The sequence below is a fragment of the Cupressus sempervirens genome, chromosome 3 (genome assembly GCF_028749045.1).
Source record: "Cupressus sempervirens isolate cs-2001-9-10 chromosome 3, ASM2874904v1, whole genome shotgun sequence".
NCBI lineage: Eukaryota > Viridiplantae > Streptophyta > Pinopsida > Cupressales > Cupressaceae > Cupressus > Cupressus sempervirens.
In genome coordinates, this window is record NC_143120.1 from 459,248,173 (window position 1) to 459,271,897 (window position 23,725).

The 23,725-nt window shown below is 36.3% G+C and overlaps 2 protein-coding genes across 3 annotated transcripts in view; one reads left to right on the top strand and one right to left on the bottom strand.

Moving 5' to 3' along the window:
• The first annotated feature begins 7,729 nt into the window (after window positions 1-7,729).
• Window positions 7,730-23,725, top strand: part of LOC149567082 (cysteine--tRNA ligase, chloroplastic/mitochondrial-like) — an 88,303-nt gene continuing 72,307 nt past the window's right edge. The window contains exons 1-2 of one of the 2 annotated variants that reach the window (XM_089820303.1): window positions 7,730-7,839; window positions 7,920-8,296. In XM_089820303.1, the coding sequence (XP_089676429.1) occupies window positions 8,028-8,296 (269 nt within the window). In that variant the 5' untranslated portion in view covers window positions 7,730-7,839; window positions 7,920-8,027. Of the gene's footprint in view, window positions 7,840-7,898; window positions 8,297-23,725 lie in introns of those variants that run through there. The other variant, XM_089820302.1, reaches the window with a different exon arrangement.
• On the bottom strand, window positions 17,641-21,730 carry LOC149567083 (uncharacterized). Its single transcript, XM_089820301.1, has 2 exons — window positions 18,682-21,730; window positions 17,641-17,821 (listed from the first exon to the last, which is right to left on the bottom strand). The coding sequence occupies exon 1, from the start codon at window positions 19,783-19,785 to the stop codon at window positions 19,072-19,074; it is 714 nt and encodes a 237-aa protein (XP_089676427.1). The 5' UTR covers window positions 19,786-21,730; the 3' UTR covers window positions 17,641-17,821; window positions 18,682-19,071.

A 23,725-nucleotide genomic window follows, 5' to 3' on the forward strand; every position in this document is an offset into this window, starting at 1 on the left:
TCATTACTTCAGATTATTCATCATGACTTGTACTATCTATTGTATTAGTCCTATGCCTCTTCTAGTCTATTTAGACATTATTTGTATGCATTCTTGCAAATGCACTAAGATGAAGTGCCATATTACATTTGTATTTTTTCATTTTAGTTGTTTTACCGTGTATTGCCTTTTGATTTGAGCAGTGTCATCTGAGGACACTCATGCAGATTATTGTATTCTTGGAATTCACCATATCTTGTGCCTTATTATACATGCACTAATCTGATTAAGGTGCCATGAGGGGGTTGATGTTTTGCCTTTGTTTTCCATCTTCCTTTGTCTAGTGAGTGTCCCTTTCGTGACATTAGCCTCATGACGTGTTTGAGATTGATCACCTCGGTATACACATATGTAATCTTTTGTGCATGTTGATCGTGGTTCCTTGTCATGCAATTCTTTTGGCCCACTTTACCAATTGCCTGTCACCTCACCCTTGTGTACATTAAGGTGAGTTCTTCTATTGTTTCTCATGATTCCTTGGTTCAATTGATCAACTTTTTAGGCTCTGGTGTTTCATGCCATATGTATCTTTGAGTTCAGCTGTTTGCCTTTATGTGCCTCTTGATTCAATGCACATTTTACTCAGCCAGGTTCTATTTTAGTGAGGTTCTTTAGATCAACATATACTTTTGATAGAGCTTTGCAACTTCTACATGCTTCAGTGGTGTTCTTCGTTATCATCTTTTGTTCCTATCTTTTGGAACATTCCCTAGTTTGGAGGCTTCTTCAATCCTTCACTAGTTTTTTTTAGCATTATTTCCATCTCATGTTGGAGTAGGGTTTTCCCCATGTGATTTTATCTATTTCTCCTCTTTTCAGAGATTTGGTTGTGCTTGGGTACTTCATCGGGCTTGTTGTCGGGACCCAAATCTACTTTCAGTAGTAGTTTCTAGGTTTTTAGCTACTCCCTAAGTTTATCTTAAGAAAGGTGTTAGAGTAATTAGATATTTTCTAATTAACTCTAGTTTTCTTAAGCTAAACATCAGGCATCTAATAATTAATTCTTTTATTAATTATTATGATGCAGCCTAGGTTAGACCTTTTTAGGGTTTCAATCTACTTTATAAGGACAATCTCTCATTGTAAACATTCATTGAGATTCGTTCATCGTTGATAATAACAATCCTTTTTTTTTGCTCATCAAGAATGTCTCATCTATGGATCTGGCCATTTCATGGCCCATAGCTTTTTCTTTACTCTTTTTGTGACAGGTGTTTGCATGTAGGTGATTCTTGGGAGCTATGGGGTTGATCTTTCATCAAATTCAATAGAAACATCTAAAGCCATATCAAATTATATGGATAATAGATGATCATAAGGCACTAGCAAGTGAACAATATGTTACTAAATTTAAAATTAGATCTTACCATGAGGAATTTTTTGTGTGATATCATGTGAATGAATTATTATCACATCTTGTTGGCTAGACCTTGAAAGTATGATAAACATGTTCTACATGATGGAAAATTGAATAGATACACTATACTAGCAAATGAGATGAAGAAAGTATTATTACCTTTGATTGGAGATCCTAGGAATGAAAATTGCACCATTGTAAAGATTTGTTTGGTTGAAGGTAGAAAATTCTTAGATGACATAAAGAAGGAAAGTATATGTTATGCATTGATTTCAAAGAAATCTAATTTGTGTGTAATAAAGGGACATCCCAAGGATATAAAAAAAGTTATTGACAAAATTTGGAGACATCATCTTAAATAATGTATTGGATAGATAACCTTATGTTAGAAGTATCAATCATTGTATGGACCTAGTTTTGGGAATCGATTAAGAAACAAAGCACCACACCATATGACACTAATAAAGAATGAGGATTGAAAAGTGTAAGAATTATTGAGGAAATGTATGATTAGAGAGAGTTTGAGTCCTTATTTAGTGCCTATAATATTTGCATCTAAGAAGAATGAAGAATAAAAAATGTATATTTAATCTAGAGCTATCACCAAAATCATATTAAGTTATAGATTTCCTTTGACTAGAATGGATTACATAATGGATTGTTTGAGTGGAGAAAAGTATTTTATAAAGATTGATTTGAAGAGTGATTATCATCAGATCAAAATTAGATGGGGAAACAAATGGAAGATTGTACTTAAGACTAATGAAGGTTTGCATGTGTGGTTGGCTATGCCTTTTGGTAAATAACTAATGCCCCTAGTACTTTCATGAGGTTGAAGAATAAGGTACTGAAGAAATTATTGGGTAGATATGTGGTTGTATATCTAGATGATATTTTTAAATTTTCAATATGAGAAAAGAGGAACATTTGATGCATCCTATACAAGTATTTTAGAGATTGAAGAAAAAAAGTTGTTGATCAATATCAAGAAATGTTTTTGATAAGATAAATAGGTTTTAAAGGGACCCTGAAACCCAAAAGTAGCTACAAACCAAGGCTGATAATAAGCCAAAAAGGCCAGCCAGAAAAAATGAGTCTAAAGGCTGATAATAAGCACGAGGCCCAACCAACAACAAAGGCCAACAAAAAGGCCAGAACAAATTGTCTTTAACGAAACTAAGCAAAAGCCAAAATGAAAAGCCAATATGAAACAACAAAAACACAAAAGACAAAAACTAGATGACTACTCTTCATTCTTCTTCTCAAAATCCTGCATGGTTTAGGCAACCTCATAAATCTTCTAGTGCTCCTCGGCCTTCTGCTCTTGGACTTTCTCCATTTCCTTGTCCAAGCTGGTAAAGGTGATGTCATTAGCCATATCATCATCAGACTTGGCTCTTTCTCTGTCCTTTCCATCCTCACCTACTAGTAGGCCTCTATCTTTGATCACACTGGTTAAAGAGAGCATATTGTCATTGATCAAATTGAGGAGAGAGATCATCTAACTAGCCAAATTGTGATCGTAGTTTTCAAGATTCTTAATTCTCCTCTCAACTAGACTGGCTCTATCGCTCTGATCCTCCTGGTTCTCATTTTCAGTCTTCCTGTTGTTGCCCTCCAACTGACACACCTTCTCTCTGACCTCTTCCAGTTCATGGTATAGCCACTTGATTGATCTAAAATTATCAATCATGCTGTTACAAGTGTTGTTCAAAAGGTTCATTCTTGTCTCCCTTGCATTATCAAAGATGGCCACAATAGCTAGATCAATGAGCTCTTCAAGTCGAGGCTCTTCCTGATTCTCCACCAGAATCTGAGGATTCATAACTTCTCTATAAATTCCTCCAAGCTTTTCTCCTATTTTTGACAAGTACTTCCCCCTCTTTAGCACCAACATTATCCTTTTCGTTCTCCTCGGAGTGAGATTGAGGGTGGGATGAACAGGGGAAAGGGGGAGAATTGCAACATCTAGTTCCTGATTCGAAACCCTCTTTCCTCTTTAATCTCCTCTTCCATCTCCTTGTCTTCATCCTTAGAATCCATGTCCTCTTCATCCTCATTCTAATCCATGTCCTCTTTGCTAGAGGTTTGGCCGTGATCCTTAGGGCTCTTTCTCCTAAGGGTTAAATTAGAGGACTTCTTCTTAACATGACCTTTAATTTTCTTTCCAGAAGAAACATTCCCCTCCTTCGAGCTTATGCTCTAAATTTCATCAAAGTCAGAAGAATAGTTGAAGCTACCATTGTCCTCATCCACATCCAGTGAAGGATTGTTGCTAATTGTTTGAGCTTTGAAGTACTCATGGATTATCAACAACAATCCCTCATGCAGAGCAGGGTTGAAAATGGGTTTCTTCTTAAAGCTAGTGATAGCCTTAGTCATGGAATTAAGTAAGTAGAAAGGGAAATAACTTTTATTATCATGGCATAAATGATTAAGAAGAACAAAATGATGGGTTCTTACTCGATCAAACCTAGGGTCCAGAGTTATATATTCAATGATAGCACACAACACATACCTCCAGAGCTTTTTGATGGATTCCGTGACATAAAATGTCTCACTTAAAGGAATAGATATTGTATTAGGGATTTGTGATTCCAGTTGAAAGTTTGAAGCTAAATCCAAAAGGTTAAGGTAATTTTGGAATGACCTTCATAGGAGAATGTTGGAGAAGTTAGATCATTTTATGGGTTGGCTAGTTTTTATCAGAAGTTTACGAGGAATTTTAGTTCTATTTATAACCCCATGACAAAGACTATATGAGAGGTGATCAAAAGAATTTCAGATGCATACACGGAGCTGATCAAAGTTTTGAGTTATTGAAGGAAAAAAAGTTTCTCAACAATTAGTTTTTGCCTTCCCGGATGTCTATAAAGTGTTTCAAGTGGATTGTGATGCATGTGGGAATACAATTGGAGTTTTGTTAAGTCAAGAAGGTATTTCTATTACTTTTTACAGTGAAAATTTGAATGATGCCAAGAGGAAGTTTACAACAAAGTGTTCTATGCTACAATTCAAGATTTGAAGAAGCATAGACATTACTTGTTTCTAAAGGAATCTATGTTGTATGATGATCATAAAGCATTGCAATATCCAAGTATCAAAGGAAGTTGCATCATAGACTTACGAGATGTTGGAATTCTTTAGAATAACTGAGAGGGGGTGGGGCTGAATTAGCTATCCAAGGTCTAGATGTATAAATAAAACTTTTCACGACTTAGTGAACCCATATCCATAAAACATATTCATCATACATGCATCCATTAGATCAGACAATCACTTAAACTTGTAGGTTATTGTCCAATCAACTTTGCAAAAAATGTAAGCATGAAACATAATAGATTCAATAACACATTTGACACGATGATTTGATGTGGAAAACCAATTTGGGAAAAACCACCAGTAACGTGCTACTAATTCTTAGTCTTTTGAAGTGATGCCCTGTGAAAGGTCAACCTTGTTAAAGGTTACAATGCACACTGTTAAATGTGACCTGGTTAGAGGATTTCAATCACCTTGTTAGGAGTGAGCCTTGTTAGAGGACTTTAGATCATTCACTTTGAATGTCACCCAATTAAAGGATTTACAAATGACTGTTAGGTTAACCTTAATCCAAAGGATTTACCCCAGAATGGTACAATGATTAGAAAGTAACAGTAAGGCTTGATGTGATAACAACTTAAAACTCAATTTGCAGATTATAGATCTTTGTTTTTAGTCCTCCATTCTACTTGGCTTTCACACACTTAAGCTTTGATAGCTTGTTAACCCTTCAAGCATCCATACCCTTGAGCCTTCTTGCTTTACTTGCCAATAGTAGTCTCTTCTCTTAGGTCATTGAATGAAGTAATACCCTAGACTCCTTGTCTTCCTTAGTTCCTTGCACTTGATAACCTTTGCTTCTGACCAACCATCTCTGTAAATAGAAAATTAAGATATTTTGTCGTTCATCCTCCATCGCCCATTTTAGGGTTAGGTTGGATTAGGTAGGATTCAATGAATCTACCCATCTTTTCATTTTATTCCTTTCTAGAAACTTCTCCTTCAATCCTCTTTTAATTCACCTCAAAATGGGTCATCTTGAATTCTATGCCACTAGCTCATCAAGCTTATCTTCCACATGGTTCACACAATCCAAGAAATGAAACTTGTCAACTCAGATCAATCAAATTCACAATCTTTCTCATAATGTTGACACTTGGCATTAACTTACTTATGATGCTTGGCACATATTGTATTGCTCGACATCCACTAACAAAACACTTAGCATGAACTAAAGTTTACTGGTACTTGGCATCAACTAAGCTTTACTTGGCTTACACTGTATTACTCAACACACATTGAAATTTGACTTTGCTTAGCTCTAACTAATTTTTTGTTCGACTTACACTAACTTTGCTTGGCATCTACTGTGCAGATTGTTAAGCTTGACAAACACATTTTTTTTTACTTGTTCTTCTGAACTTAATTAGTGTATCCATCCTTTGCAACCTTAAGTAGATAATCAATGCATTATAATATCACTGCCTTAACTAATCCTTGTACTCCTTTTCCATATAATAACTCAACCTTTCCTCGAGGTACCATTGTTACCTCATTTGATCAAATCCTCATCAATCAAACAAATGATATTACTCAAATCATCTAAGCAATTGTCTTACCATCAAGTAGTAGGTTTGACATCAATGACAAACCAATGATTGAAACACATTTTCATACTTGTATCAATCTATTTTCAACATGAGATGGGTTGAGTTCTTATATAGTTATACTATTGAGTTATACATTATGCATATGGATAATCATTTAGCAACAAAATGAAACCATTATGGACATATACCAAATAGTAAACTTATAGTGAAATATAAAGCATTTGAAAGAACAATGACAAAAGAAAGCGAAACGCATGAGACAACAAAAATAGGTGATAGAGGAGGTAATTGTAATACAATAATTTTTTTTTATTGATGTAGAATAATAAACATTTGAAGGAAAAGGAAGACATTTGGATAAAATATGAGAAAGATACCAAAATGCATGAATGTGGAAGCAAAATTCGTCATTTTTTTGTAACCCTTAATGGATATGAATAATCATTTAACAATATGCCAAAACCCTCAATGACATTTGCTAAATAATAAGTATTTTAACAAAAATGGAAGACATTAGAGCAAATGATGCCAAAAATACCAAAATGCTTCAACGGGGAAGCTCCATTCATCATTTTATTCTAACCCTTTATGCATACGGGTTATCATCTAACAATAAATCGAAATCCTCAATGACATTTTCAAAATAAAACAATATTTGAAGCAAGTGGAATATATTTGAATAAATGATGAGAAAGATACAAAAATGCATGAATGCGGAAGCAAAAATCATCATTTTTTGTAACCCTTTTATGCATATGGATAAATATTTAATAACAAAATGAAACCCTCAATGACATTTGCTGAATAAATATCCTAGCAGAATTGGAAGACATTTGAATAAATGATGAGAAAGGTACAAAATGCTTCTACATAGAAGCAAAACTCATCATTCTACTATAACCCTTTATGCATATTGAATAATCATTTCACAATAAACCGAAACCCTCATTGACATTTGCAAAATATTCAACATTTATAGGAAATGCAAGACATTGAGATAATTGTATTTTTTTTTTCCAATTTTGTACATACAAGAAATGAGTCAAGCTTGATGAGCACAATGTTACCTAGAGGTTGCAAAGTGGAGCCCAAATGATTGCTAAGCTGACTCGAAGAGGTGGTGAAGTGGACCTGAAGTGAAATGAAAAGAGAGTCAAAATCACAATGCAAAATAACCAAACATGTAAAAAATTAATTTTTAAGGTTACATAATGTTCCAACATGCATAAAAAAAATGACACGTACTGGGTGACAATCTCTTGATAAGGGGCCATGGGGGATTTAGTGTCCCCTTTCTCTAATACAAACATGAACATGTGAATGCACCCATACATCACAACACTTGCAATTAAAATCTTTATAATTCTAAAATTGATTTTTTAAGAATTTTTATTGCATATGAAATTGATCACTACTAGAGTTATTAGCGTCTCTAGTAGTCAACATTCTTTAGGCCCCTTTTTGACCTATATACATATAAGGTTTTCATGTGAAATATAATGAAGCCAAAATCTTAACTTTAAGGAGAGAAAACAATTGAATTTTTTTTTCCACCATTTGATATTTCAATTAAATGCACAAAATTAACTTCAACCACTATTACCTACTTGGCTAAAATTTTATGAGAGAAACTAAAAAGAATAAATTAAGTATTTAAAAGTATTTCAATATTCGAGTCTTGATCTGAGAGCGTACTTCGATCGCATAGACTCCGCTAAGCCTTTCTTCCTTCGTGCATTTTACGCTGGATAAAAACACGCCGAGTCTCGATAAGAAGGAAGAAGAGGCCAAGTAAGTAAAAACATGGAGACATTTTTTATAAAATCAGTTGCGATTTTGCGTATCCGCTAATGAATTTGAGTGCATTGCAGGCAAGGCCAGGGCTAAGGGCCAAAGCAGCGCCACTCATCAAATTCTTCAAATCCTATTCTCATTCATTTTCGATTCATCCGGCTTTCCAGCCGTGTTCAAAGCTAAGAATGGAGACGTCTCCCTCGCAGAAACCCAGCACTTCAAGTTCGAAGATCAGAGCGTTCTGCGCGAAGAAAGGGAAAAATGAGGGTTTTGAAGAGGGCAAGAAGAATAAAGAGACAGAGTTATACTTATTCAACACAGCGAGCAGGCAAAAGGAGTTATTTAAGCCCAGGGAGCCTGGGAAAGTTGGCATGTACGTTTGTGGAGTCACTGCGTACGATTTCAGTCATATCGGCCACGCTCGCGTTTATGTCACATTCGACATTCTCTACCGGTAACTATGTTTTTGGCTTACTTTCTTACAATAATGTCGACATCTATAAGGGGCGCTTCTCACTGGTTGTTGGATTCATTTAAAGTTTTTCAGTTTCTTTCTTGATCTCTAGCAGCATCCCTTGCCACACAAATTTAAATTTGCTCATGCATGTCAAGTTACCAGTATATATCTTGAAAAATAGCTACAGGCTCCAAATAAATGCCATTTCTCGGAAATGACTTCTAATTGAACCGAGCGGCCCCGAGAAACTGACAGAAAAACATTTTTTTGGGGTAATTTGGGCGTCTTGAGATTCAATGTTTTTGAGAGGTCACCTATTAAACGAATGGAGTAGAATATAATTGCTCTGTTCATTTGGTCAAAGATAGTTTATGGGATATCTGTCAGATTTGCTGAGTGACTACTAAGAAGTTGAATGTTTAGACCTCCTCTTTTCACAACTTTATCTTCTTTAAACAAATCTTGCAGCAAAATGAGTTTTAAAAAATGGCCAGAAAATTAAATGTTTTAGTCTTTCTTCATCAAATTAATTCTCGAAATAGTAAACAGCTGATGTATTTGCAGTGATAAGTGTCATTTAAGGTCATCTTAGGTCTAGGATGATTATATGGAAGACTAATGATTTTGGGAAACAACTGGCTGAAGGAGACAAAGAAGCAGTGTTGGCAATAGAACTTAACCGCTGGCAATAGTATCTTAAGAAGGTTGTTTTAAGATGATTCGAAGATGTAGACATTGCCAATCAACCTTTTACATTGCAAACCTAAAACTTATTGACAAAGTTGTATCCAGCCCACAAATTTAACCTGTTAGACAAGTTGATATTGGCACTACACTCATATCACATGTATGATTTATGCTAGTTTGGAATCATGTGTAATGTTCCCCACCGGGGCTTTACTTGATTTACCTTAAAATTCCCAACCAGGGTTTGGATTGTTCTTGGAAATGGCAATTTGTATTTTTTCTACTAAGAGGCTGCCAATTCCCAATGATTAACATAGATCACTATGCCACTTAAACAGGTTAAACTGAGAAACAATTAAGAATCCATAATATATTTAATAGTAATCATACTCAAACCCCAAATTTTCTACTTCTCACTTAACCATCAACCTTAAGAAGGATTGGATTTACTTGTCCTTTAGGCACTTGGACACCAATCTACAATCAAGATCCCTCAAGGTTTCCATAACACCTATTTTATACCCATCTTGGGACTTCTCCCTTAAGGTTTTTGTGATACATGTCTCCAACCCATCTTGAAAATTCCCCTACCTTGTGAGGTTTTAAATTGCCTCTCCCTAAGGGCCCGTTTGGTGAGCGGAATAGGAATACATATTCCAAAAATTTTGAATTCCTTGTTTGGATGCACCAAAACGGGATTGGAATACGAGGTAAAATAGGAATACGTATTCCAATTTTGGCCCAAAAATGGGGTTTTGCAATTCCATCCAAATAGGTGTTATTGGAATACGTATTCCTATTCCATTTTTATTTATTTTAGAAAACATAAATTTTCGGGTCCGCGAATTCCCATCAAATATTCGCTGAACCAAACGGAGAACAGGAATACGTTCTATTCCGAAATACGTATTCCAGAATACGTATTCCGAAATACGTATTCCGAAATACGTATTCTAGAATACGTATTCCGAAATACGTATTCCTATTCCGCTCACCAAACGGGCCCTAAGATAATCAGCCTATCTGCTTAATGGTATTAGCGAGTGATCAAGGAATGGTCTATACATATATATTCATATCTCACGTATTATGATTGTGTGTGTATATATATGCTTAAGGCCAAATGCTCAACATTGAAGTGAGCTTTTTTTGGAGGGAATTCAACAACTACCAAAATATATAACATTGGAGAAATATATGAATGTTTTCTTGATACATTCTAAGTGACAATCATAAGTTCAGAATGCTAAGTTCTTGTGAGAGAAAAATGATAACCACAATACATCAATTCATAAGTACATAAGAAATTGCACTAATCAACAACGCCATCATAGTTACTAACAAAATATGTGATCATAAGGTAGTCCTTTTTGTTAATTTAATCCAAATAATTTACAAATAATTATAGAAAGAACCTTAAGGGCTAGACCTAAAGACTTGGGAGCCCATCTTGGATGGTCTTGCCAACGTCAGGCACAAATTCTTCATAGTTTGGTTCTTTGATCTTAGACCATAATATGCAATTTTCACAAAAGTAGGAATACAAAAGGATACAAACATTCACACCAAAATCCAAGGGTGATGTCAAGAGACATCTAAGAAATCTGACAAGCTCACGGGTTACTCATGGAATACTAGAGACAAACATAAGGCTGACTAGAGAGGATCCTAGGACATATGTAGGAGAGTTTCATCACATAGGCCCCCACTATCCTTGATTACCTTGGCAGTCTCTCACTAAACCTTGACCCTCATGCGAGGACTTGTGGAGAACCAAAAACCTTTTGTGAGGACAAGGAGTTGATTTTCTAGTCTTACGCTCTACAGGCAGCCAACCTTCTCCATCCCATCCTTAGTCTGTACAAACACTTAAAGCCATGGGAGATATGTCGCCACAGAAATATCTACCCACAATGGGTTTACTGCTAGCTTGATAATTGAACTTTGGGAAGGGAACGTTTAGGTTGGGTACGGTAGGTAGAGAATAAGTTGGGTAGGTAAGTGTAGGCTACATCACCACAAACCATTCATCCTTTCCCTTTTAAACCATTCATCCCGATGACCGCAACTTTTTAATGATGAGTGCAACCTTTGTAGAGGTTGAGTACCCATTGGCCCCCCTCCTATTCTATGGCAGGAGGAGAGATCACAACTTTTTAATAATGAGTGCAACCTCGACACACATAGGTTGAGTACCCATTGGGCCCTTGCTTTTCGATGGTAGGAGGAGAGATTTGCCGTGGAGGCCCTTGGGGCTTTCCGTTAAATCTAATAAGCCATAGGAGATTGCTAAAATATATGAATGTTTCTTAATATAGTCTAAGTGACTATCATAAGTTCAGAATACTAAATACTTGTGAGTACAATTATTACCACATTACATCAATTCTTAAGTACATAAGAAACTACACTAATCAACAACATCATCATAGTTACTAACAAAACATGTGATCATATTGTAGTCTTTCCTGTTAAATTAATCCAAATGATTTACAAATAATGATAGAAACAATCTTTAGGGCTAGACCGAAAGACTTGGGAGCCCATCTTGGATGGCCTTGCCTACGTCGCACACAAAGTCTTCATCGTTTTGTTCTTGGATCTAAGACCATAATATGCAATTTTCACAAAAGTAGGAATACAAAAGGACACAAACATTCACATCAAAATCCAAGGGTGATGTTAAGAGACATCCGAGAAATATGACAAGCTCATGGGTTACTCATGGGATACTAGAGACAAACATAAGGCTAATTAGAGAGGATCCTGGGACATGTAGGAGAGTTTCATCACATAGGCCCCCACTATCTTGGGTTACCTTGGCAGTCTCTCACTAGACCTCGGCCCCCAAGTTGAGGACTCGTGTGGAACCGTCAACCTTTTGTGAGGACAAGGAGTTGATTTGCTAGGCTTATGCTCTATAGGCAGCTAGCCTTCTTGATCCCATCCTTAGTTTGTACAAGCACTTAAAGCAATGGTGGATATGTTGCCACTAAAATATCTACCCACAATGGGTTACGTTGGTTGCCACTTTGGGCCTTGACCCCCGTTGTGGGCCACTCCTTTGTCCACATGCCTAACAAACCCTCCTAAGGAAGTCAAAAGAAAACAGATTAGGGTGAGCTCCATAGTTTCAAAACTTTTATCCACAAAGGTTGTATTGTCACAATAATTTGAACAAAGAAGCTAATAAAACAAGAATCCTCTCTTTGACATGGTTTATACCAAATGTATGGAGGTTGCACAATTATTCCCAGGGACCAATCCATGACATCATAAAGAGAGTCATACATACTAAAATTTCTTATTACAAGCCCAACTTAAGAATAAGAAGGTTCAATTTGCAACCAAAAGTAAGACAAACATTGGATCCAATCTCCCTTATGCAAGCCTCTAGCATCCGCCAAAATTGTAAAACTACTAAAGCGAATAATCTTAAAATACTAACATTAAAGAAAGTAGAGACACACACATAAGCATGCTTTATAATCCCATGATCAACATTAATCTTAGAGGCAATGCATCTACTTGTTATACCTATCTTATCATGAAAATGAACCAATAGCCACATTGCGTTCATTTTGTTGCAATAATTTTAATGCTAGCAAATTAATTTTTTCTAGAAATGAAATCAATTCTCTAATAAGTAATTTCTTCCATAGATGAAATATTTATAACTAACAACAATATGCTGATAAGTATAATTAAACTATCCGAAAGTAAAGCATAACTAAAACAGTTCTATCTCATTCCTTATAACTTGCATTTAAATTCAATTGCTAAGTAACTTAGTTGATTGTTATCTATCCTTGAAGAAAATTTTCCAACACTTAAATAACTACCATACACACACTATCAATTTTATCTAATCATAGTTGAATTTGATGCTTTATGAATAAATCTAATCAGTATAATATGATATATTTTAATTAATATTCCTAACCTTGTTTTAAACAAAATAACTCTAACTAATAATTAACAATACCAAATAAACTAGTAAAACTTCATACTTAAATAGCAATTTTATATTACTTAAAGAAAGTAATTAAAATAATTAATGCAAATTTAAATTACATCTACCTTACTTAACTGGCATAGTTCTTATCTAATTAAAGACCTTCCATTTAGAAGTTCTTAACAAACTCTTATTAATAGATGAGTTTATGAGTATGTATGTATTTATGTATGTATGTTTGTGTGTATGTATGTATGTATGTCTCTATGTATACATCATACATATATATACAACATATGTGTATACCAGATATGTATATATGCATTATACATATACACTCACACATACACATATACACATCTATGTATATATATTTATATTCATTGATATACATATACATATTTACACACACACACACACATATATAACAATCCATCTGCTTTGAAGAAGAAAAAATATAAGTTATCATTCCTTTCTGATTTTTTTCCTTCTGATCTTTACTCATTATACTTTATATTCTCTTCTTCTTTCCTCCCCCTTTTCAATCTTTTGTGAGGAAGGGTCACACCTTCTCACCATGTCTGCTTTTTTCAATGGTCACATCATTTTACAATTACCACCCTTTGAAAGGGTTACAACCCTCCATCGTTGCTGCCCCTTTTGAAGTTATTTTCGTCTTCTTCTTCCATTAATCTGTCTTTAATTCCTATTCTCCCTTTATGCAGATCAGAACTGTCTTATATCTCATGACAAACCTTACTATGATTGCCTTATGATGATCCCTTCTTACATGCTCAGGACAAATGAATTTTCCCTCTTATTCTTATCTCCATGATGGGAGAGTTACAATCTTAAATTTTTACAACCATGATGGGAGAGTTACAATCTTAAATTCTTACAACCTTTTCAGAGAGTCACAACCCTTCATCCATTATGTCCTTCGAAAGAGTCGCAACCTTTCATCTACCACCTTTTGAAAGAGTCACAACCCTTCATCAACTCTTCCTGTTTAATCTTCTTCCATTACTCCTTCCTTAGTTCACATGCTTCTTTCATCTTTTCCCTTTCCAAATGAAATTCTCTTCCCCCTTTTGTATCTCATGTTTGAGGGGGCACATCTTCTCATTTCATACCTTTTGATCATTCATTAAAGTTAATTAATTTAAAAAAAATAAAATTATTGTTGTTTATTTTTAAATTTCATTTCAGAAAGGGACATCATATCACTAGTCAGAGATAATACACTTGCAATCCTTCAAGTTTCTAAACTTTTAAGTAGTTAAATGATCTCAGCTCGTATCACTATATCTGGTTGTAGAACCAGAACTTGTGAAATTGCTATTGTTAACATTTTATCATTTTTTCTACCATTTGAAATGCTTCTTCATGCTTATTTTATAATTCAAATTTCTTACTTTTTTTACCTTGGAGGCATTGTCAGACTTGCACTGAATGCAATCAGACTTTAAACTCTGGAAATACCTTTAATAATTTGTAGCATCAGCTTGCCAAAGGTTTTGAGCATTTAAATTTCTTATAATGTCACCTTGGAGCTATTATTAAACTAGTGATAGATATATTCAGATTTTCAATTATGTATGATTGTCCTCCTTTTACTTATCTTAAAGAGTACTACAGCTGTAATTTGGTGAAGCTGTTAAATTACCGAATTCACCCTTGATTGCATCCTATATATCTACATCTAGCCAGAGTCTTGTGAATGCTGCCCTGTATCCATCATTGCCTTCACTGTTTCTATACAGTAGAGTTCTTGTTGACAAGGAAACTATTTCTGTGATGTAATAGTTGGGGTCAAAACAAATGGTAGGAGATCAAGGGCATAGTCATTGTAAGATTTGATGATGAACAAATCCACCGACCTTGGATATTCTGCATGCAAATAACTTGATACAAGAAAGAAAGAAAATCAGAGAGAGAAGGGTTTTCTCAACAAACAAGAAAATTGTATTTGCTTGTGCAAAAATAGAATGAATGAAATTACAACCGATCAATCCTTATGAAGGAGATCAAAACCCTAAAAAGGAAACCCTAAGAGGTAAATGACATTTAATAATTGTCAATTAATTATTAAATGAAAATGCAAGGTGCATAAAGAGAAATCTTAAGAAGGGAGAAAAGGTAATTTAATAAATGAAATGAAATTAACCTTTTTCTTTAACACCCTCCCTTAAGATGAGCAACAATGCAGCTACAAACAATGCAAGAAACTACAATGCTGAAAGAAAACTTGGGTCCCAGCAGCAAGCCCTGATGAGGTACCCAATCACAATCAAATCTTTATGAAACAAAGAAATAGAGAAAACCCAATGGGAAAATCTCTACTCCAAAAGAGATAAAAGAGGATGCACAAACAAAACATCTCAAGAGAATCTCTCAAGACCATAAGTACAATGAAAGCCTCCATGATAGAAGCTTGTGACAACATAGCACCCCTAGAATGGTAGAACTCCTGTGTCGATGAACATACCAATGTGGATCCAGTCGGAAGGAAATAAAGACAGTGGACAAGGATGATAAAACCCATGTATGTAAGGTGCAGCTAGAAGTCCTAGCTGATGCTCAAAGGAGAAAGCATGAGAATCCTGAAATGGAATCTCCAATGGAGGTGGGATAATAGGTGTGCTGAATCTGTGATCTAAGAGGAGATGTGTGTCCTCTGATATATCCTCAGCAACTGCAATAGGTGGCTCAATGACTAGAGCTGCAATAGTAGGCAATGTTGAAGAGTAATCCTGTGGAAGAGATGGAATCTAAATAGGTGGAGGTGAAGTCACAACATTGGTCTCAGGAACAACACACAAGTTCAAGTGACTTGACTTCACCTCAGTAGACTCTCGTGAAAAAGTGATAGAGGGCCACACCACCCTTACTCACTCACAATCAAGAAAGCAACAATATGAAGATAGAGATGACAAAAATGCTTCACAAGAAATTTTATTATACTTGAAGATCCTTACAACACCCACAAGATGATATCAAGCTTCTCCTTGAGTTTCTCCTTCCACAACTTCTACTTCTCAAGCTTCTACTCCTCGAGCTTCTCCTTCTCAAGCTTCTACTCCTCGAGCTTCTCCTTGAGCTTGATTACAAATGATAATAAGCCTTGCTTAAATAGGCACTTCTACCCCAAGACATTACAAACACAACCAATGTGGGATAAAAGGTAAATACAACTATCTTTAAATCAATATTAAATTCCCACCCAAATACATCTAAGCACCCAACAAATACTAAATACATGATTTATCCAAAACCTTCTAGAATTTCCACCTACACACCTCGATTAATGGTATGACAACTATTTTCCTATTTATGCCACCCATGCACCTCGAAAATAGAAATTCCTCTTTTCCCTTTTTTCCTATTTTCTATTTTAAATTATTTCTCCTCTAATTTTCGTCACTTTCTCTCTCCTCCAGAATTTTTTTTTTTTCAATTTTTTTTTTTTTCCCCAATAATTTTTTCATGCAAGATGCTCCTGCATCAGACTCCCCCGGTAGATAGAAAAGTGTGTCCCACACTTTGACGCCAAAAGAAAGATCTACCACCATCTTCATCTTTACCAAAGGCTTCCACCTCAACGGGGACAAGAAAACCACCATGCAAATCCTCCACATATGCATCACTCTATCAAACACTAGAATCTCAACCATCCAATCAACATGCTCATTCCGAGGAACAAACTGAACATAATGCTTCATTAGCAAACTCCCATTCACATCAACAACTAGTGAATCCACACCAGCAATAACAAACTCCACATCAGCATCCACATGTACATTTCCATCAACACATGCCAAACTCTCAAAACTAGCAACCTCATTGCTCACAACAAGATGCTCTGCAATACATAACTTACCTCCAACAACAACTGGATCATCCACGACCAAGTGCTCTGCAACATACAAGTCACCACCAACATCAACTAGATCATCCACAACCGAGTGCTCAACAATCTCCTCAACCAATTGATCATGAAAACCAACATCTGTCCCAACATCAACAACATTAGGAATATCTTTAGCAACAACCTCTAGTTGCTCTACAGGTTCTGCATCAAGCTCCACAAATTGATCAGCAAAACCATCCTCTTCCACCTTGACCTTCTTAGCATCCAACCGAGCAAACATCTTAGAAAAATTCCTCTCCACTATATCATGGATTTTCGCAATCATCTTAGGGTCCAATCCTCTTGGAGCCATCTCCCAAGATCTTCGTAAACCCTCTGCAACAAATCCTTCCCACACTCCTTGTGACAACTAAATTGTTTGCAAGTCAGATCGCAACCTGCCACCTCACACGAACAATCAGGAACCACATCACAAGTCTAGGACAACAAATTTGCAATCCACCAGCTCTGATAAACTTCACCCAACCAAGGTCCTAGTACAAACTGCCTCACACTTCGCCGATCTGCTTGTACACTCAGGAACTCCTGCTCTGATACCACTGATAGAGGGCCACACCACCCTTACTCACTCACAATCAAGAAAGCAACAATATGAAGATAGAGATGACAAAAATGCTTCACAAGAAATTTTATTATACTTGAAGATCCTTACAACACCCACAAGATGATATCAAGCTTCTCCTTGAGTTTCTCCTTCCACAACTTCTACTTCTCAAGCTTCTACTCCTCGAGCTTCTCCTTCTCAAGCTTCTACTCCTCGAGCTTCTCCTTGAGCTTGATTACAAATGATAATAAGCCTTGCTTAAATAGGCACTTCTACCCCAAGACATTACAAACACAACCAATGTGGGATAAAAGGTAAATACAACTATCTTTAAATCAATATTAAATTCCCACCCAAATACAACTAAGCACCCAACAAATACTAAATACATGATTTATCCAAAACCTTCTAGGATTTCCACCTACACACCTCGATTAATGGTATGACAACTATTTTCCTATTTATGCCACCCATGCACCTCGAAAATAGAAATTCCTCTTTTCCCTTTTTTCCTATTTTCTATTTTTAATTATTTCTCCTCTAATTTTCTGATGCATATATATATATATTTTTTTTTATCACTGAGAAAAAATTAATGATGAAGAATCAGCATCATAATGATATGAAGTTTTGAAAATGATGAAGAATCAGGATTAATGTTGCATGATCAGTATATGATGAATCTCCATGTCAGACTCAACCAACTGATCATGAATACTTCTATTTTTCGGAAAGAGCACCACTTGATGAAGATACGCTCAAGGAGCATCTTATTCCACTAATGACGGTATGGTACCTTCATCAGATACGCTCAAGGATGCATATCACTGATTCATATATATATATTTTTTTATCTTGATAGAGGTCCGCTCTGATACCACTGATGAAGTACGCTCTGATACCACTGATAGAGGTACAACTCTGATACCACTGACGAGGGCCACACCACCATTACTCACTCACAATCAAGAAAGCAACAATATGGAGACCAAAAAAATGCTTCACAAGAAATTTTATTATACTTGAAGATTCTTACAACACCCACAAGATGATATCAAGCTTCTCCTTCCACAACTTCTACTTCTCAAGTTTCTACTCCTCGAGCTTCTCCTTGAGCTTCTACTCCTTGAGCTTCTCCAAGCTTCCACTTCTCAAGCTACTCCTTGAGCTTCTATTTCTTGAGCTCCTTCTTGAGCTTGATTAGAAATGCTCATATGCCTTGCTTAAATAGGCACTTACCACCCTATGCATGACTTATCCACAACCTTCTAGAATTCCTCCTACACAATATCCACAACCTTCTAAAACTTCCATAACCTTCTAGAATTACAACTAAGCACCACCATGTGGCCCAATTAGAAAATTACATTTCTTTTATGGATCACAACAAATATTAAATGCAAGATTTAAGAAACTTTCCACAAGCTTCTAAGATGCCACCTACACACCTCGATTAATGTAATGACAACTATTTTTTTTTTTTTTTTTTAATAATTTATGCCACCTATGCACCTCGAAAATAAAAATCCTCTTTTCCTTTCTTTTCTTCTTTTTATTTTTTTATTATTTCTCCTCTAATTTTCGTCACTTTCTCTCTCTTCCAATTTTTTTTTTTTTTTTTTTCCAATAATTTTCCCATGCAAGATGCTCCTGCATCAAACTCCCCCGGTAGATAGAAAAGTGTTCCACACTTTGATGCCAAAAGAAAGATCTACCACCATCTCCATCTTCACCAAAGGCTTCCACCTCAATAGGGACAACAAAACCACCATGCAAATCTTCCACACCAACATCTCAACCATCCAATCAACAAGCTCATGCACAAGAACAAACTGAACATAATGCTTCATTAGCAAACTCCCATTCACATCAATAACTAGTGAATCCACACCAGCAGCAACAAACCCCGCATCAGCAACAACAAACTTCATACCAGCACCAACATGTAGATCTCCATCAATACATGCCAAACTCTCAACACCAACAACCTCATTGCTCACAACAAGATGCTCTGCAATACATAACTCACCTCCAACAACTGGATCATCCACCTCCAAGTGCTCCATAATCTCCATGTCAGATTCAACCAATTGATCATGAAAACCAACCTCCATCCCAACATTAGCAAGGTTAGGAATATCCTCAGCAACAACTTCTATTTGCTCTACAGGTTCTGCATCAGACTCCACAGACTGATCAGCAAAACCAACCTCTTCCACCTCAACCTTGTGATGCCATCTTCTCTCATGAACCTCCTTAACTTGATCAGCCAATCTATCATCCAACCGAGAAATCATCTTAGAAAAATTCCTCTCCACTATATCATGGATTTTCGCAATCATCTTAGGGTCCAATCCTCTTGGAGCCATCTCCCAAGATCTTTATAAACCCTCTGCAACAAATCCTTCCTATGCTCCTTGTGACAACCAAATTGTTTGCAAGTCAGATTGCAACCTGCCACCTCGCACGAACAATCAGGAACCACATCACAAGTCTAGGACAACGGATCTGCAATCCATAAGCTCTGATAAACTTTACCCAACCAAGGTCCTGGTACAAACTGCCTCACTCTTCGGCGATCTGCTTGTACACTCAGGAACTCCTGCGCTGATACTACTTGATAGAGGGCCGCTCTGATACCACTGATGAAGTACGCTCTGATACCACTGATAGAGGTACAACTCTGATACCACTGACGAGGGGCACACCACCCTTACTCACTCACAATCAAGAAAGCAACAATATGGAGACCAAAAAAATGCTTCACAAGAAATTTTATTATACTTGAAGATCCTTACAACACCCACAAGATGATATCAAGCTTCTCCTTGAGCTTCTCCTTCCACAACTTCTACTTCTCAAGTTTCTACTCCTCGAGCTTCTCCTTGAGCTTCTACTCCTTGAGCTTCTCCAAGCTTCCACTTCGCAAGCTACTCCTTGAGCTTCTATTTCTTGAGCTCCTTCTTGAGCTTGATTAGAAATGCTCATATGTCTTGCTTAAATAGGCACTTACCACCCTATGCATGACTTATCCACAACCTTCTAGAATTCCTCCTACACAATATCCACAACCTTCTAAAACTTCCATAACCTTCTAGAATTACAACTAAGCACCACCATGTGGCCCAATTAGAAAATTACATTTCCTTTATGGATCACAACAAATATTAAATGCAAGATTTAAGAAACTTTCCACAAGCTTCTAAGATGCCACCTACACACCTCGATTAATGTAATGACAACTATTTTTTTTTTTTTTTTTTTTTCTATTTATGCCACCTATGCACCTCGAAAATAAAAAGCCTCTTTTCCTTTCTTTTCTCCTTTTTATTTTTTTATTATTTCTCCTCTAATTTTTGTCACTTTCTCTCTCCTCCAATTTTTTTTTTTTTTCCAATAATTTTCCCATGCAAGATGCTCCTGCATCAGAAAATTAGAAAATAAACAAAAAAAAAAAAAAAAAAAATCATTAAATAAAAAAATATGATGTAGATACAACTTTTTAGATATAGACTGAGCTTTGTCATTTTTTAGTTCTGATAGAGGGCCATACCACCCTTACCCACTCACAATCAAGAAAGCAACAATATGGAGACCAATAAAAAAAATGCTTCACAAGAAATTTTATTATACTTGAAGATCCTTACAACACCCACAAAATGATATCAAGCTTCTCCTTGAGCTTCCACTCCTCGAGCTTCCCCCTTGAGCTTGATTACAAATGATAATAAGCCTTGCTTAAATAGGCACTTCTAACCCAAGACATTACAAACACAACCAATGTGGGATAAAAGGTAAATACAACTATCTTTAAATAAATATTAAATTCCCACCCAAATACAACTAAGCACCCAACAAATATTAAATACATGATTTATCCAAAACCTTCTAGAATTTCCACCTACACACCTTGATTAATGGAATAACAACAATTTTTTTTAAAAAAAAATTTCTATTATGCCACCTATGCACCTCGAAAATAAAAATCCTCTTTTCCTTTCTTTTCTCCTTTTTCCCTTTTTAAATTTTATTATTATTTCTCCTCTAATTTTCGTCACTTTCTCTCTCCTCCAAAAATTTTATTTTTTTTAAAAATTTTTTTTCCAATAATTTTCCAATGCAAGATGCTCTTGCATCAGACTCCCCCGGTGGATAGAAAAGTGTGTCCCACACTTGGACGCCAAAAAAAAAATCTACAACCATCTTCATCTTCACCAAAGGCTTCCACCTCAACAGGGACAACAAAACCACCATGCAAATCCTCCACACTAACATCTCAACCATCCAATGCTCATTCCCAGGAACAAACTGAACATAATGCTTCAAGAGAAAACTCTCATCCACATCAGCAACTAGTGAATCCAAACCCGTAGCAACAAACCCCACATCAACAGCCACATGTAGATCTCCATCAACACATGCCAAACTCTCAACACCAGCAACCTCATTGCTCAAAAAAAGATGCTCTGCAATACATAACTCACCTCCAACAACTAGATCATCCACGACCAAGTGTTCTGCAACATTCAAGTCACCACCAACATCAACTAGATCATCCATGACCAAATGTTCTACAGTCTCCATGTCAGACTCAACCAACTGATCATGAAAACCAACCTCTATTCCAATATCAACAACATTAAGAATATCTTCAGCAACAACCTCTAGTTGCTCTGTAGGTTCTGTATCAGACTCCATAATTTGATCAACAAAACCAACCTCTTCCACCTTGACCTTCTTAGCTTGATTAGCCAATCTAGCATCCAACCGAGAAATCATCTTAGAAAAATTCCTCTCCACTATATCATGGATTTTCGCAATCATCTTAGGGTCCAATCCTCTTGGAGCCATCTCCCAAGATCTTCATAAACCCTCTGCAACAAATCCTTTCCACGCTCTTTGTGACAACCAAATTGTTTGCAAGTCAGATCGCAACTTGCCACCTCGCACGAACAATCAAGAACCACATCACAAGTCTAGGACAACGGATTTGCAATCCACAAGCTCTGATAAACTTTGCCCAACCAAGGTCCTGGTACAAACTGCCTCACACTTCGGCGATCTGCTTGTACACTCAGGATCTCCCGCTCTGATACCACTGATAGAGGGCCACACCACCCTTACCAACTCATGACAAAGAATGCAACAAGATCTCTCAAGATCCAATCCAAACCCAAGCTAGTCCAGATCCACACTCTGGTAGAAACCTCTGAGATCTCAACTTGTGCTCGCAAGCCACCAAGCAACCTCCTTGTTTCTAAACCGCAGTCACTAGCTCTTCTCACAAACCTAATCCAAGATCCAAGTGTAAACTGCCTCACATTCGGCGCTCTGTCTACACACTCACAAGTCTATCACAATCCTGCTGTAAACTGCCTCACATTCGGTGCTCTGTCCACAGACTCAGGAAAACTCACTCTTCACTTTCTCCTTCTCTTTCACACCTTGAAACTTTCCAAGCTTTCCAAGCTTCCACTACTCAAGCTCCTTCTTGAGCTTCTCCTCCTTGAGCTTCTATTCCTCGAGCTTCTACTCCTCGAGCTTTCCTTCTCAAGCTTGATTACAAATGATAATAAGCCTTGCTTAAATAAGCACTTCTAACCCAAGACATTACAAACACAACCAATGTGGGATAAAAGGTAAATACAACTATCTTTAAATAAATATTAAATTCCCACCCAAATACAACTAAGCACCCAACAAATATTAAATACATGATTTATCCAAAACCTTCTAGAATTTCCACCTACACACTTCGATTAATGGAATAACAACTATTTTAAAAAAAATAAATTTCTATTATGCCACCTATGCACCTCGAAAATAGAAATCCTCTTTTCCTTTCTTTTCTCCTTTTTCCCTTTTTTAATTTTTTTATTATTTCTCCTCTAATTTTCGTCACTTTCTCTCTCCTCCACAAATTTTATTTTTTTTATTTTTATTTATTTTTAAAATTTTTTTTCCAATAATTTTCCAATGCAAGATGCTCCTGCATCAGAGCAGGAGTTCCTCGAGGAGTAGAAACTTGAGAAGTAGAAGTTGTGGAAGGAGAAGCTCAAAGAGAAGCTTGAAGAGTGGAAGCTCAAGGAGAAGCTTGAGAGGTGGAAGCTCAAGGAGTAGCTTGAGAAGTGGAAGCTTGAGAAGGAGAAGCTCGAGAAGTGGAAGCTTGGAAAGCTTGAAAAGTTTCAAGGTGTGAAAGAGAAGGAGGAAGTGAAGAGTGAGTGTTCCTGAGTCTGTGAACAGAGCGCCGAATGTGAGGCAGTTTACAACAGGATTGTGATAGACTTGTGAGTGTGTAGATAGAGTGCT